General features: G+C 36.7%; 1 protein-coding gene across 1 annotated transcript; it reads right to left on the bottom strand.

Annotated features, from left to right (window-relative positions):
- Positions 1-1,777: 1,777 nt before the first annotated feature.
- On the bottom strand, positions 1,778-16,910 carry LOC137393991 (beta-glucuronidase-like). The gene is made up of 12 exons (XM_068080709.1): positions 16,708-16,910; positions 16,417-16,596; positions 15,539-15,714; positions 13,456-13,598; positions 12,551-12,735; positions 10,514-10,663; positions 9,533-9,705; positions 6,697-6,846; positions 6,104-6,368; positions 5,822-5,957; positions 5,469-5,585; positions 1,778-2,095 (listed from the first exon to the last, which is right to left on the bottom strand). Exons 1-12 carry the CDS (start codon positions 16,900-16,902, stop codon positions 2,037-2,039), a joined length of 1,929 nt encoding a protein of 642 aa, XP_067936810.1. The 5' UTR covers positions 16,903-16,910; the 3' UTR covers positions 1,778-2,036.
- Positions 16,911-17,679: the final 769 nt, after the last annotated feature.

Here is a 17,679-nt window from a genome sequence, read left to right as displayed (position 1 = left end):
TTGTCAGTTACCACATGACTCACCCCCTCACTCTGAAATCAGCGTATATCTCCGAAATAGTGTAAAAAGATGGAGCTCTATGTGTAACAGTAACTAGCGGAATGCCCGGCGCTGCACGGTATAAAAAATTAGCTTATAAACCGTGACCGGTAATGTAGTTGCCCACCATTAGCCTGGCACATTGCCAATGGCTAATTTGAGTAAACTAGTATAGAGTCCTTAAGCGATTACATCACGTTGCCATTGCTCTGAAAAACTCAGTTCTAAACAAACTCGCATTTCGATCGAAATGGCCACGCTATCTATCGCATCGCTGCTTTCTTTCTTCTCAGACGAAAAGAAGTGGATTAAATAGGGAAAAAATCACTTTCACTCTGATCACCTGGAAGCATTTAATTACCAGCAAGGAGTTTTATGAGGAGAAGTAGGTAAGTAAGTAAGTAAGTAAGTAAGTAAGTAAGAGTCCACGCAAGTATGAAAAAGAAGGTTTATTAAGTCATGGTGAGTTAACATTACGATTTATCAACTAAGGAAGCATACTGTGTTGTTTCATCCGAAAATGTCGTTGTATTTAGTTCAGATGGTCTAGGCAGGAATTTCTCAATGTTCTCAAAAGACGCAATGTTCGTAGATCAAAAATATACAAACAATTTTGCGTATCTTTTGGCTTGTTCACAAAATTACCCCAAACAATGCGAGTTTAGCCAATTCAAACATCTTTTCGATGATCCGTTGTAATTTATCTTTTGTCTTTAATATTGGAAATTGCAGATTTACTTAGATGACCAACAAGAGATAAAATCGACCAAATGCGAATGTCCAAGAGGAGCATTTAAATGTAGCCATGCAGCTGTACTTTTTATTCACAGCATCAACAATCTTAGCCAAAAAGACGTCGAATGCTGGTGGACAAAAAGGAAGGTTACAACTACGCTGTCAAACCAAGTGGTTTCAGAGCTATTTCCTCTACCAAAAAGGTACTGCGCTCTGTCGAGGAACCCTATGCAAGCCGATCGTTCTGCACTGTACTGTATGAGGATCTAAAGGAATATGGAAAGTTTATAGGACTCTGCTGGCTGCTCAGTCCTGAGCCACCTGTTGCTACCAAGCATGCCTTCCATCGAAGAAATTATTTTCTCTGGCGAGTTTTTTTGAGCAAAAGGGAGTCAAGAACAGCTGGATTGCTTGATCCGCCGTTCTAAACTAGATGTACATCAAATTGCAAGGATTAGCTAGTTAACTGTGGGCCAAAGAAAAAACCCTGTTTGGCATTTGGCCAGAAGGGGTCGACTTACTGCCAGTAACTTTGGCTCTGTCCTCAAAGCTAAAAGAGCCGCTACTTCACTAGTAAAAGGCCTCCTTGGGGAGTATGATTTATCTAGAGTCATAGCAGTCCAGCGGGGAGTTAACAAATTGAATAATTGCCATGGGTTTCTATACTCCTCTAGACAACATTTTCGCCTTACGATTCCAACATCGCAACGAATTAATGCCGTACAGTGAGGGGTCCACTGTATCTGTGTACACTGGAGCGCTCTAACAGAGGCCTCCATTCTCCATATCATTTTTAGTATAAATAGTAGGGGCTTTGCATTGCTAGACATTTAACATTCAATGCTTAAATCCGTAGTTGAATCAACTGAGCTTCTCTGGACAGTTAGAATTAACCATAATAACCTAATTACATTAGTAAGCAGTCATAACAAACATACAGCCCAGATGGGAGCCAATCAAAAGATTGGCTAAATGACTAGATTGGTTTATGACTTGTAGATGGGAGCCAATCAAAAGATTGGCTCCCATCTACAAGTCATCAACCTTATTTCGCAGTGAAAGCCAATATTAAGTAACGAATACTTTAATACCACATTAGAAGGTATTTACACAAGCTCAATTCTCAACAAACTCAAGCAAGACTTTACATTCCATAGAAGTAATCAATCATACACTCTATGAATAGTCTGAATAAGCCAGGTCTGCAAAAACAATTCATCGCTTGCTTTCCACACAACAATATACAAGGAAGATCCATTGCTTCAGATCAATCCTATTTGAATCAAGTCGAACTCTAAACATTGAGTTGCCATCTTATGTGTATGGCGCCTTACAGTGCCTCGCGTTGCGCGTTCACAACTCGAGTTGTACAACTCGAGTTGCCGTGTTGTCCAACTCGAGTTGCCGAATTGTACAACTCGGCCTGGGTTTATGACCTCGAGTTGTGTTACCTATACGCAAAACTAACACGGGTTCGTAAAGAAAGCAAAGTGAGTAATTGGGGTGTCTCATTTACAGAAATTTAATATTAATAATAATAATGATTTAAATATGTATACATATTTAAATTATATATTGGCGAGATTTGCGCATATTCATTTCTATAAATATAAAGAGACAAAAACAATTGTAGAATGTAAAAAGCAAACTAAAAACAATCTATATGAGAACCGAGCAGCGAATTTTTTTTCCCAAACAGGTTTACACACGGCTGTAAAATTTTGGCTCATGATTGGCTTTAGTAATCGAGTTTTAGTAATCAAAACCTAAATCATTACATTGAAAGTCAATAGTTATAATTAGAGAGGAACACAAAATTCCAAAATATTATTCAAAATGGCTTAAATTAATGAGTTTTAAGTGAGCGCCTCTTACGTTTTAACAGCACTTTTTGAATGATAACATCAGTTTTGCTACGTTATTTAGAATTTTGTGTTCCTTTCTAATTATAACTATTGATTTCTAATGTAATGATGTAAGTTTTGGTTACTAAAACTCAATTACTAAAGCCAAACATGAGCCAAAATTTTACTGCCGTATGTAAACCTGTTTGGGAAAAAGAAATTTGCAGCTAGCCGGGCAGCTTCTTTTTCAAATAAAAAAAGAGTCATCTCTCTAGAATCTGACAAGAAACTGAATGAACACCAAAATGAACATAGAAATTATTTCAACGGCGTTTAATGATGCACAAAAAATTTCATATAGCTAGAGAAAATGAAACGATGAGATGTTCTCAAGCCGAGTTGTTGAACTCGAGTTGCTGTTTAAAGAACTCGGCTTGGGTTTTGATGAACTCGAGTTGTGCAACTCGAGTTGTACAACTCGAGTTATATTTACAAACTCGAGTTGTACAACTCGAGTTGTGCAACTCGAGTTGTACAACTTGAGTTGCAAACTCGGCACAGTATAATTCTAATAATTCGCTATTAGCTCTAGTTTTACAGTACATACATAGTTTAATTTTTATTAGCTAACGGGTGTCTATTGATATACCATTGTTAATCTAACCAGATCTACGGTTATTCTACCGTAATACCAATATATTGCGCCTTACTTTTGAAAAGTCGTGTTGCGCGTTCACAACTCGAGTTGTGAACGCGCAACGCGAGGCACTGTAAGGCGCCATATATGTGTCTAAACATTTCCTGGCTGCTGGGTGCACAGAAGAATGTTGTGGCTCACTTTGGTTTTCAAGTGCAGGGCTTAAACCATAAGAGGTATACACAATACCACAGCAAACAAACCCCTAGCACATCAAAGGACCATCAGGAGAAACAATTCAAGAAGCATCGACAAACAGATTAGAAATTTCAAGTGAAAGGAACCCATCAGAGAAGATGTGTCAAAGAGCCTGCTAGAAAACGGCTAAGGAAATTAGAAGCGATGGCACATACACAGCTCTGCCAACTTCTGTCAGACACGACCAAAATAACAGCAGTTGGTCATCATTTCTAATCAGTACATTTTATTGATGAGCTCAAAGTAAGACCCTTCAAATACCGACTTTCTACAACATAAAGGACAGAACCTGAGCATCTAAACATGTTCTCACAGGCTAGCAGAGGCATATATGTATAACAGAGAACAGCTTCCATGACTCTGCCTCTTTCTCTTTCATCTGCAGAGCCTCTTTCGTTTTAAATTGCTAGGCCTCTCTATTTTAACTGTTGAGCCTCGGTATCGGTAGACTGTCAGTACTCTTGTTTGACAGTCAAGACTCGAAGACATATAGAACTGAGCAAAAGAACGTGGAAAACCGTTCGTGTAAGGTTGTACCGTCTATGTGTTATTGTTAACCTTTTGTCATTAGTACTTTTATCATAGAATTTTGTTCGTTGTGTATTTTAATTGTTGTACTCATAGAATAAAGAAGTATCTTTGATTGGTAAATTATGGTATTGCACATAATAGCTTAGCACCTAAACTAGTAGTATAATTAAATTAGTTCCCACAAGCTAAGCAAAAGTGCAAGAACTAAACATAGTCAAAATAGAATAAGATGACAAAGCAAATTCAACTAATATATCTGTAGATGAGTTGTGTATAACAATTTCTCTCACAACACTCAGAAAAATTTTGGAACAATGTCTCAGAACAATCTACATTCCCACACTAATATCATAATAAAGTAACTTCACTCGCTTGCGTTGTCTTATCAGATATTTTTCACACCATCATTCATACATGTAAACCTTTTGTATGTATAACATTTCTTTGACTACATTTGAATATAAGTTGTTGACAGAGGTTCTGTTAACATTACTATTAGTAAGACGATAACTTGCTCATTATCCAAAAATACTGGCATTTCTTTTCATAAAAGTCTACATTCAGTGCTGCCTCAAAGTTGCACCTTCACTACTCTTCCCAATACAAACACTAACAAGACATTATCGGTTGTGTGAAGTTCTTATGACTGGCATCTATCAGATTATGCTTGGAAGATGTTATAGAGATAACCAAATTTTTAACCCGTCAATAGCGATTTTATTTTAAATACAAAAAGATCAAGTAATTGATGCATATCTATAAGTGAACTGTTTATATTGCACTAATACAAATGTATGTTTAATAATAACGACTATGAGTAATATGACTCTATCGTGATGCAGTGTAATGGATGAAAATAGCATTGCTTGTATCATCTTCAGGTTTCATACGTGACAGAATTGGGATGACAAATTTACACAATGAAAGCTGTAAACGGTAGAGAATGTTGCTGTCGCTATTTCTCCAACTTCTCAGACCCAAGCAATGTCTCTTCTGATGATCAGCTCACTTTAAGAGCACGTGTCACACTTTAGCCGGCCATAAACCATCAGAATCTTGCACTGTGGGTCAGCTCATGTTTCTTTCTTCATAGAAATAATACAGGCCTTCTCTCCAATCTTTTCAGCAATGATTGGAATGGCAAGATATTGGCAGATGTATCTACCTTTGGTTGCCTATTTTATAATACCAGTTCACCCTTACGGGTTTGCAAACCGGGCAAGCATTCTAGTTAGCAAAATTCAATCTTTGCTAACGGCTTCAATGCTTTTATCTGTTATGTTCGAATATTTGTAGCATGATTAATAAAATATCTGTAGGCAAGACGATAGGACAACTCTTATGTTATCATAAGCTAACTAATTTCATTCAATTTTGGTAATATCGAGTAATATCGTCTAAACTGATACAGCCTTAAAATCAAGGAAAGTTTGATTGGTTGATCAGTTTGTGGTATCTGTCTCGAATTGTGTAGGCAGCAGGTTTTGGTTGCCTTTGCCTTGTGAACAGCCCCTTGTGGTTACCGTACATGCGTGATTTGTCTGTAACATGTAATATATTACTATCTAGTTGAACATATAAAATGTTTAATTCGCATATTACTTGTCTGTAACATGTAATATATTACTATCTAGTCGAACATATACAATGTTTAATTTGCATATTACTTGTCTTTAACATGTAATATATTACTATCTAATTGAACATATACAATGTTTGATTCGCATACCAATCAGACATTCGAACAGTTTATCCAATGAATTTCATCATTGCTTACCCTGCCCTGTCATAAAGTCTGCAAAATTCCATACCATCTCCCCGACCAAGTAAATTTTCCGCAGATCATCAAAGACCACGTGATACGCTTTCAAGAAATCCACTTGATAATCCTGAGTAAATGATGATGACGGCAGCTGTAAAACGTATTTCAATTAAATTTGTAGCATTCAATATGATGAGCAGCATTTATAAATATGTCCAGTTTCCCATATCAGACATCTGATATAATATCAGATGTCCCAACTAATAACAATATAAAGTCGATGAACTAAACACTAACACCGTTGAGAACTGTGTGTGCATCTGCACCATATTCACTGAGAATCACTGGTTTGTTGAATGTCTTGTGCCACAGATCAAGGTCATATTTCAGCTGCCGACCTATCACCTCGATATGACCCATGTCCGAGTACCACGCATAGTAGTGGTTAACGCAAATGATGTCCACATACTGAGCAGCTTTTTCTTTCCAATAATCGCTCGGACCAATCACAAATGTAACTGGTCGAGTATCATCAGCGTCTCGTGTAGTCGCAATCACCTGCCTAAAAGACAAGATAATCGATAGTATTGCGTATGAATATAACATGCTGCCATTATAGACTGCTAATACCATTGTCAGAATGATGAAAAATTATTAGGAAAAGAACAGGCTGATGGAAAACACCACCAGTAATTAATATTTCCAGATTTGTGTAAGAGAAATCATTCCTACTGTTGCTATGCAACGAGCATGTAATCAATTTTAGATAAAACAGTGCATCAGGAAGTGCAATGCTATAGCAGCAATAATTTTGATGGGAATTTGGCTGAATATCGGCAAACTCAATTACCGTAAATATAAAACTATGGCTTAAAACGGCAGAGATTTACCTGAAGTAGTTGTCTGCTGCCGGGTCAGCAGAAGAAGGTTCATTGGCTACAGACCACATAATGACAGAAGGTCTGTTTTTATCCCTTGCAACTAACTCTTTCATAACGTTCTTATGGTGTGCTAGCGAGGTATTGCCCATGTTGCTAGGTCTGCAAATAGAGGGCAGTAGTCATGTGCATGTAGCCATGCAATTGCGTGTTTTACATTAGGTATGAATATTACATAATAACTTAAACTACTGTGTTATGCAACAATGTTATTAGGCAATCAAGATTTTCTTTTAAAGTTTTCATACATTTCTTATAACATGTTGACAATATGAATATAACATGTTGACAATATGAATATAACATGTTGACAATATGAACATAACATGTTGACAATATGAATATAACATGTTGACAATATGAACATAACATGTTAAAAATATGAAAATAACATGTTGACAATATGAATATAACATGTTGACAATATGAACATAACATGTTAAAAATATGAAAATAACATGTTGACAATATGAACATAACATGTTAAAAATATGAAAATAACATGTTGACAATATGAATATAACATGTTGACAATATGAATATAACATGCTGACAATATGAATATAACATGCTGACAATATGAATATAACATGTTGACAATATGAATATAACATGTTGACAATATAAATATAACATGTTGACAATATGAATATAACATGTTGACAATATGAATATAACATGTTAACAATATGAATTTTACTCAAACAATTTACATGCTCTATTTATGGCAGTTGATCACATGGAACTGATAGTTTAATTGCTCAATTACTTTGATGAATAAAAATACAGAAAATCATTGCTGCCGAGGGTACAGGACCAGCACCTCTTGCGGTCTCTCTAATAACTTATGATGATATCATCCATTCAATAAGTTCCCATGAATATAGTCTTTACATTCACAGTCTTTATATAATATATAGACTTATTAGAGTTATAGATATATTATACTTTATATACTATATAAAGACTAAATCAATATAATATGTATAGACTAGATTATAGTTCATACATGTTTAAGAAACCTCTTATAGTAAGTTGTTTAGCATCAGGAGAATAATTTTTAAAGCTTACAGTTATGGAATGAATTAGATAAACTATCTCTGGCTCAAGAAATAGGTAGTTCTCTAGCTATGCTATAAATAGGTAGTTCTCTAGCTATGCTATAGATAGGTAGTTCTCTAGCTATGCTATAAATAGGTAGTTCTCTAGCTATGCTATAGACACATAGTTCTCTAGCTATGCTATAGATAGGTAGTTCTCTAGTTATGCTATAGATAGGTAGTTCTCTAGCTATGCTATAGATAGGTAGTTCTCTAGCTATGCTATAGATAGGTAGTTCTCTAGCTATGCTATAGATAGATAGTTCTCTAGCTATGCTATAGATAGGTAGTTCTCTAGCTATGCTATAGATAGATCTCTAGCTATGCTATAGATAGGTAGTTCTCTAGCTATGCTATAGATAGGTAGTTCTCTAGCTATGCTATAGATAGGTAGTTCTCTAGCTATGCTATAGACAGGTAGTTCTCTAGCTATGCTATAGATAGGTAGTTCTCTAGCTATGCTATAGATAGGTAGTTCTCTAGCTATGCTATAGATAGGTAGTTCTCTAGCTATGCTGTAGATAGGTAGTTCTCTAGCTATGCTATAGATAGATAGTTCTCTAGCTATGCTATAGATAGGTAGTTCTCTAGCTATGCTATAGATAGGTAGTTCTCTAGCTATGCTATAGATAGAGACAAAAAATATTAAAATATTAAAAAATATTATTATCCTGTGTACAGTTATATCCTGTGTACAGTTATATCCTGTGTACAGTTATATCCTGTGTACAGTTATGTCTTGTGTGCAGTTATATCCTGTGTACAGTTATACTCTGTGTACAGTTATATCCTGAGTACAGTTATATCCTGTGTACAGTTATATCCTGTGTACAGTTATACTCTGTGTACAGTTATATCCTGAGTACAGTTATATCCTGTGTACAGTTATACCCTGTGTACAGTTATATCCTGTGTACAGTTATATCCTGTGTACAGTTATACCCTGTGTACAGTTATATCCTGTGTACAGTTATATCCTGTGTACAGTTATACCCTATGTACAGTTATATCCTGTGTACAGTTATACCCTGTGTACAGTTATATCCTGTGTACAGTTAAATCCTGTGTACAGTTATATCCTGTGTACAGTTAAATCCTGTGTACAGTTATATCCTGTGTACAGTTATACCCTGTGTACAGTTATATCCTGTGTACAGTTATATCCTGTGTACAGTTATATCCTGTGTACAGTTATATCCTGTGTACAGTTATACCCTGTGTACAGTTATGTCTTGTGTACAGTTGTCTTGTGTACAGTTATATCCTGTGTACAGTTATATCCTGTGTACAGTTAAGTCCTGTGTACAGTTATATCCTGTGTACAGTTATATCCTGTGTACAGTTATACCCTGTGTACAGTTATGCCCTGTGTACAGTTTTATCCTTGTACAGTTATACCCTGTGTACAGTTATATCCTGTGTACAGTTATATCCTGTGTACAGTTATATCCTGTGTACAGTTATATCTTGTGTACAGTTATATCCTGTGTACAGTTATACCCTGTGTACAGTTATGTCTTGTGTACAGTTATGTCTTGTGTACAGTTATACCCTGTGTACAGTTATGTCTTGTGTACAGTTATGTCTTGTGTACAGTTATATCCTGTGTACAGTTATATCCTGTGCACATACTGCTGATATTATACTTGTCAGCACGAGCACAGTCAAACAACATTTGACTTACTCACTTTATACCAACTCCAGGACATTCATCTATAACAACAATTCCTTGTTTGTCCGCCTCATCCATAATCTCTTCCGCATAAGGGTAGTGAGATGTCCGAAAACAGTTAGAGCCGAGCCACCGAATTAAGTTATAATCTCGAGCTATCAAAGGCAAGTCCACTCCTTTTCCTCTAATCTTATAAAAAAGAATATCATATAGCATGAATAATTACCAGAAAGTTCAATATGTAACTGTCATGATAGCAGCAGCAGTTGCACTTACATCAGACTCTTCGTGCCTACCCAGGCCTCGGTACTTACATCAGAGTCCTCACGCCTACCCAGGCCTCTGTACTTACATCAGACTCTTCGTGCCTACCCAGGCCTCGGTACTTACATCAGAGTCCTCGTGCCTACTCAGGCCCCTGCACTTACATCAGAGTCCTCGTGCCTACCCAGGCCTCCGGACTTACATCAGATTCCTCATGCCTACCCAGGCCTCTGTACTTACATCAGAGTCCTCATGCCTACCCAGGCCTTGGTACTTACATCGGAGTCCTCGTGCCTACCCAGCCTCGGTACTTACATCAGAGTCCTCATGCCTACCCAGGCCTCGGTACTTACATCAGAGTCCTCATGCCTACCCAGGCCTCGGTACTTACATCAGAGTCCTCATGCCTACCCAGGCCTCGGTACTTACATCAGAGTCCTCGTGCCTACCCAGGCCCCTGCACTTACATCAGAGTCCTCGTTCCTACCCAGGCCTCGGTACTTACATCAGAGTCCTCATGCCTACCCAGGCCTCTGTACTGACATCAGAGTCCTCGTGCCTACCCAGGCCTCGGTACTTACATCAGACTCTTCGTGCCTACCCAGGCCTCGGTACTTACATCAGAGTCCTCGTTCCTACCCAGGCCTCGGTACTTACATCAGAGTCCTCGTTCCTACCCAGGCCTCGGTACTTACATCAGAGTCCTCATGCCTACCCAGGCCTCCGTACTTACATCAGAGTCCTCGTGCCTACCCAGGCCACGGCAGTAGAAAGGCTGGTTGTTGATGAGCAGCTGAGTGCTGGTAAAGTTCACCGTGCGAATACCAAATGGCTGTCGGTAAATATCAATCACCTCCCCACTCTCATTTGAGACTACGCTGAGCTAAAGATAAAATGGTACATTGTTTTCAATTCGCACGCAGAACCCAGAGTATACAAAAACGTTCACATTGGCATGTATGTGTGTATAATTTATTATTGGAATTGATAAACCTTAAAGGTTGACTTGCAACAAAATTCACATTACAGTTATTTGGTATCAAAAGGTTAACTGTGTCTTACTCTGTTGTGTTGTACGTGCAGAATATGTGAAAATGTGATTACAAGCTCTTGAAAGCTCAAAAATGAACAGTTAATCGCAGCCACACGAGACCGCCGTAGTTTGGATTCTCTTCCCAAAACAGCTCAAATGTGACGTAGTTGTAGGAGATGGCTTCTGTTTACACTTACAAGCAACCTCATTCGTCGAAATATTTTCACTGATCAACACTGATATCTTATAACTTACTGTAAAAATTCGTTTAATTTTTAAGCCTTAGCTCGAAGGAGTACATATCATTGTCTGATAAACATGACAAGCCATTTGGTCACTGGTGATAATCGAAAAATGCTACAAAAATTAATCACGAAGTATGGGTCACATGATCAGATTACGACTAGACGATTAGACCAAGCCGAAACAAAACTGTAAAGTAGCGAGTCTCTATATTTGATACGGGGCCTTCAGTAAAACTTGAAGCGTTTGTCATAAACTAGTGCTACGAGAAGTTTTATATTGAGCCTTTTATTGGCCTTTCAATTCACGTGAGAACTAACTGTAATGACTATGTCAAAGAAATAAACAGATTCTAATCTACGGCAGCTTTCGTTTTTGAGCTTTTACGAGCTTGTATGCACATTTCTACATATTTGGCACCTACAACACAACAGAGTAAGACATGGTGAATCTTTTGATCCCAAATAACTGTAATGTGAATTTTGTTGCAAGTTAACCTTTACCAAAATGATGTTTCTCGTTACATGCCATAAGAAAGGAGAAAATAAAAAGACAGAAATCAGGAATTATTGAGTGAGTTGAACAAACATGTTTTAAAAATGGTAATCTAATAGTATTGCGGAGGAGTAGAAATAGTGAATTGTAGGTCGTAGTCACCGCAAATTCATAAATGGTAGATGGCAGATGTAGTATGTTGGTGTCACGAAATAAAAAATTATGTTTGTCACATTTGTGGAAGGATAAAAACAAATATTCTGGGCAGTTTATGCAGGATTTTGAAACCTGTAGTACAGTCAAGTGGGAACTTTTAAGGCTGATAGTGATTCGACCATCCAGTGTGAAAGAAATTAAAGAGTCTATGTAAGCCATCAGCCAATTTTACTCCTTTTTTATATCTGTAGATAGAACTATTGTGTCTATACTACTAATTAATGAAAAACGCCAATTGCTTTTTGATACATCAAAATAGACAAGAGAAATTACTAACTTCTCATTTTAGTCAAAGAACGAATTCATTCTGTTCTGCACAGCTGCCATCAAGTAAAGAGTTGGTTTCAAAATAAACCCAAAAGAAACAAGATGATGGCTTGATGACTTTTTGATGACTCTGAAATGCAGTAAGGCTCTACAAGTTAAAAGTAACCAGAAAAAGTTAAATTTGCCAAAGCATTAGTGCTGCTACCTTATTAAAATATTCATACTGCCACCTTACCAAGATGCCTATTCTATTGTGCACTAATACACAGAGGCCACTTGTAACTGGGAGATATTTAAATGGACTAAACTAGTGTTCAAAAGAATTCAAGGTGAACCTGACAAATGATAATTACACAGATCTAATCAGCAATTAATGGAAAGTTCCAACCAGCGGAGAGATAGAGTCAATCCATGGGCTCCATTTCATGAATAAAGACCAATGATGGCTGGCAGACTCTAATTAGATACTGCACGACTTGAACCTACAGTAATCGAAACAAAACGTTTGATCCTCACCTGTAGTGTATAGAGGTAAGCAGAGCTATTACTCATAGTGAAGGGCCACCAAAGATGTGCATCAGGTACAACAATACTGCCATGAAGACCTTTCCCTACAGCGACTAGCTTCTTCTCAGCGTCCAGAACCGTGAGCATGAGGTTAGCTGTTGTGGCTTCTGTCGTTGCCTCATAGTCTATCACTCCTGAACAGGAAGAAAGTGCAGGCAACTTTAACATTATCAAATGAAATACCCTTTTTATAATCATCGACATTAAAAACACAAAGGTTTCAAATATATAACTAAACCAGATGAATGCCCAGCGTTGCACGGGTTATAAAAAAGTTTTTGCACAAAAAACTATTTTAATCAATATATACAATATTTACCATTCTAATTTTTAAATGAAGGCGTATGTTAAATTCTGTGTATGCTGAAGTTTAATTAAGTTTATGCTATATATCGTATACATATACACATATTTATAGCATTTTGGGGACGTCTGGGCAAGCATTTTTCTTCTAATACTTTTAAGCGTGCTAGCTGAAGCATGAAGAGTGCGTATTTTAACAGATCACCATTAAAGATTGGCAGGTGTAATAAGGATGTTAACAATTATTCCATAGTATGGCAAGGTGGCCATAATGGTTAGCATGCCAGCCAAATCGGTGTATCTGAATTGAATTCCAGTGCGAAATGGCTTTTTTATGCATATTTTATTGCTATAACTGGACATACAACAAACCAACAAATGCTTGATTTATATATAGAGAAGAAGATATGCAATATCAAGCTATCCGTGTCACAAGGCAACAAGCAGTGCAGCTATCAGGATTTTTCTGCCATCTCAACCGATGCACACACCGCTTCTAGAAATGCATTCGTACCAAAGTAATAAAATCTGAAAAGGTATTGCCCACTCACCAGAGCTGCCATTAATTCTAGTCTTAATGGTAACATCAGTTACGTGCTGCTGGGGAGTTGTATATAGTAACACTGGCCGATGAATCCCGGCATAGTTGAAGAAGTCAAACGTTATGCCTTGTGTAAAGTAACCCTCGGGGTATCTAACGAAAACCAGTTCAAAACTCAGACTTGACGATGACTGCAATAACTCAGGGTGCATAGATTGAACATCTGGTTAAGATACGCTGGTATCCGGTCACTATGTCTGTCAATAAAACTGAGTCATGGTAAAGTAAAGAAACTCTCATAGAGGAACTACTAATGATAACAGCGACTATAGCCAACAGGGAAATGTGTGACTATTCCACCAACCACTCGAATCATATGAATATTAGAATATTAGTTTCAAGAAGTATTCAGATAAGTTTGACAAACTACACTAAAACACGACAACATAATGACTTGTCAGCTCTTTTTGCATATTAGTTAGAATTACAGAAAAGACTGCTTCTAAGTTTTTGCTCTGGAACTAGCATGTTCAGTTGTTCATGCTGTATTATTTATGATGCCAGCTACCATAAAACCTCTATTTGAACGCAACCCTAATTTGAATGCCACCTCTATTTGAACGCCACCTCTATATGACTGCCACAAAAGGAGAAAAGTTGCAAAATAGAGTGCCACCCTTTAATCGAACGTCACTTCCATTTGACGGCCATTTGACATTCTTTGATCTTTATACACTCATAATAGCAAGTGATCAGTAGAAAAGTGTCCACAAAATCGTACTAATAATGACTTGGTTACATCAATAACAATTAATTATTTTGTTGTTTCTGTTCGTGCCGAAGTTCATTTTCTACGGTTTTTTCTTTACAACTTTGAAAGCAAAACTCCATAGGAATCATTAATAATTGTATCAGACTAATAGTAGTTCCTTGTTTAACACGGTCTTGATACTTCGATGTATATGAAAAACGGTTTAGCAATTACGATGGAATCTACTACTATTTTGATACCAAAACTTGTGGTTAGCCCGCTTAGCGTGCAAGCGGTGTCAACTGGCTCAAAGTTTCTATTTTTTGCACGAAAAGTATTCTCAGTGGCAATGCCTAGTTTTGCTTTGCTAAAAAAATTGTTTGGAGGCTAATATCGACTAGTTCAGCAGTGCAGAAGAAGAGTTGAGGTCAGAAGAAACGGTGGAAGATATTGATCAACAAGAAGAAAATGAAATAGGTCCAAATGAAAGTAACAACCAGAACGCAACTAGCCGAGTAAACGATGCAAATATTTTTGTTTCAAAAATGTTAATTTTTGTTGCTGCTTCTGATATTGATATGGTTTGTTTATGTCACTTGTTTTTGAATATATATATTTGTAGCATTTGATAGATTATTATTAGACCTATATAACTTACAAATTTGCAGAGTTATAACATATTATTTCATAGCATCATTGATGTTATCTAAACTTGGCTTTTTATAGATGGACACTCATCACTCATCTTCTATTGCACATAAAAAGCCAGTTTTGGCTGCAAACCGTAGCAAACATATCAATGAGTGCAATGGGCTTTTACGTAACATTGTTAAATATAGTTATAAAATAAAAATACACCTTAAATTTAAATCAATGAAATAAAAAAGTGAAAGCTTCAACAAACTGTAACGCAGGCTATAAGTTCATCGTAGGTTAATCGCAAGCAATATCAACTGGTAGAGATATTTCTCAGCCTCCCACTCCCAATGCATATTTATTTAGAGATCTATGACAAGTTGGAGGTAAGTTATAGCAGATTTCTTACATCTAAAAGGGTTAATGTCGCTTCGCTTGAAGGATAGTGCAAAATATTATGGTAACGTTCGCTTTGCCCGGAAAAGAGTTAAATTTATCTTCCCAAATTTCTTATGGGCTGTTCAAAAAATACAATGCCACCTTCTATTTGAATGCCACCTCTAATAAAATGCCATTATAGAAGAAGGTTTGAAAAACAGAGCGCCATGGCGTTCAAATAGAGGTCATACAGTAATTGACATGCTACATAAATGTGCATTCGGTTGACAGATTTTCGTCTTCTCTAGTGCCATAGGAGCCCACACACCTGTTTGTGTCAGTCTGGTAGGTGATGGTGCCTGGAGGAAGTGTTGTGGGTGTCAATGTGTTGTTAACAGCAACTGTCAGCCTGTTTAACCCAGCACCGATCAAAACGGTTGATACCTCAGACTCAAAAGGCAAATGCCCTCCACTGTGTTGCATCACCTCCTTAGAATTGACCCACTGAAACACAAAGTTAATCATGTAGAATGAACAGCCTCAAGCCAATAAACATTGTCATTAAATTTCAACAATACATAAGCTTTACATCCAACCTCAACATTTGTTAAACATTCCACGCAAAGGCTATACAAAAACACTGAAGGCAAGATTCTATCAAATAAAAATTTCAGATTTTGAAGCTACTATGTATAGGGTTACAACTACTGTTACAAAATAAAATGTTTATTAAATATATGCGCACGATCATGGTCTATAACCGGTTAGAAGTTTGAGAGTATTTGTTTGATCTGATTTTGGTCCTAAGATGGCTTTTTTCATGCTTCCAGTCTTTTTCATTTTGTCTGCACACCAAATGATATCCGAGAAGATGATAAACCAAACTCTGCAAGCAATATTTGGGACACAAAACAATTAAGTTTTCTGCAAAGTTGTTTGAAATTTTATGCAAATTTCATCATAAAAATCATAAGGCAAGATGGCAAAGATTTACTAAAAAATTAATATACCGATTTTAAATTTTCAAAGTTAAAAAGCACCTTTAGTAAAATTAACAAATGTTCTCTTGCACAAACATTTTTGTTACTTCGGGACTTTCCTGTGCTTAGAACAACTGAATTATGACTGTGATTCATCGCCAATGTCTATACAATTTTAAACGATACAAAACAGAGATTCAAAGAAACATAATATATAAGTACTTACTACTATTGTGTTATAATGGGCACTGCCAAATCGAAGAAAAATCTTCTTATCTGTAAACCAGTCCTTACTCACATAGAACTCTGTCTCATACCAGACCCAGCCTATAAAATCTCTAAGTTTGTGATCAGTGGTGATGTCATTGTAGCTGGCTGGCACTGGCATTGGAATAACAGGGCCTGACTAAAACAGATATTTAAAATTGTTCTGAATTGGTCATTATATACCTTTAATCTCAGAGTATTCCATGAACATGGCATCCCTTGATGGAAAATCGTTAAAGCAAATATTTACCTTACGGAGAGATGCCAAAAACCATTCCTCATCAAACCCTTGATTTCGACTCGTCGAATTGTCAGCACGAAATATCCACATTCCGGAGAGATCTTTGATATTTCGAGTTTCAGACTCTCGAGGTTGAAGCATGCACAGACCAGAGCCAATCAGAGCCAGTTGTGAGAGCAAACATACTGATACCAAGTAGAACATTTGGGAATATTTCTACAAAACAAAAAAACAATTGTTAGGGACATGAAAAACAGGAAGCAGTATGTATGAGAAATAAAAAGCAAAAAAAGAACTCTAGGAATCTAACAATGAATTAAACAACAGGTAATCTAACCGGAAACAAACCATCAAAAATTATTGTGAAAATGTGAAAGTTTTACATTTTCATAAATCAAATTTCTTTGCAAGTCAAACTGAACAAAAGCAAATTTGAACAGGTTTTTAACAAAGCTGTAAGTTTGGTGTCACTTAGTATAACTATAAAATTCACTAAAAAGTATACATTGCTTGATTTGAAGTTGAAAGCTCTGGTTTAACCTTCAACCATTTCATAGATTGTACCCTTTACAATTAGCCGTATACATGGTAACAGACAGACTGATTTAGACGTTAGCACATACACACCTATTTCTTATTAAAGAACTTCTTCAGTGTTGGTAATTTTACATGTCAAATGAATATGACACACTTAGGCGTGCCTGAGTGGCTATAGTGCTCAGGTACTTTTAAGGTGTTGGTGTTGATATGAACATTTGGTGACAGCCAAGGTAAAGAATTTGCTGACATGTAGTACTTAATGTTTTTGCATGGGTCTATAACATTATTCAGCTTTTCATAGATCAAAGCAGAGATTAGGATATACCTTTGTAATTATTAATCCCTGTACATGTAGTAATCCCACTACATGACAATTTTCAGCCAGTGACAAACTATTTGACTCAAAAGACAGGCTAGTTTGATATGGGGCCCAAATTATTA

Source organism: Watersipora subatra, chromosome 1, assembly GCF_963576615.1.
Source record: "Watersipora subatra chromosome 1, tzWatSuba1.1, whole genome shotgun sequence".
Lineage (NCBI taxonomy): Eukaryota > Metazoa > Bryozoa > Gymnolaemata > Cheilostomatida > Watersiporidae > Watersipora > Watersipora subatra.
Note: the sequence above shows the minus strand (reverse complement) of the source record. Positions and strands in the feature narration are given on the sequence as shown.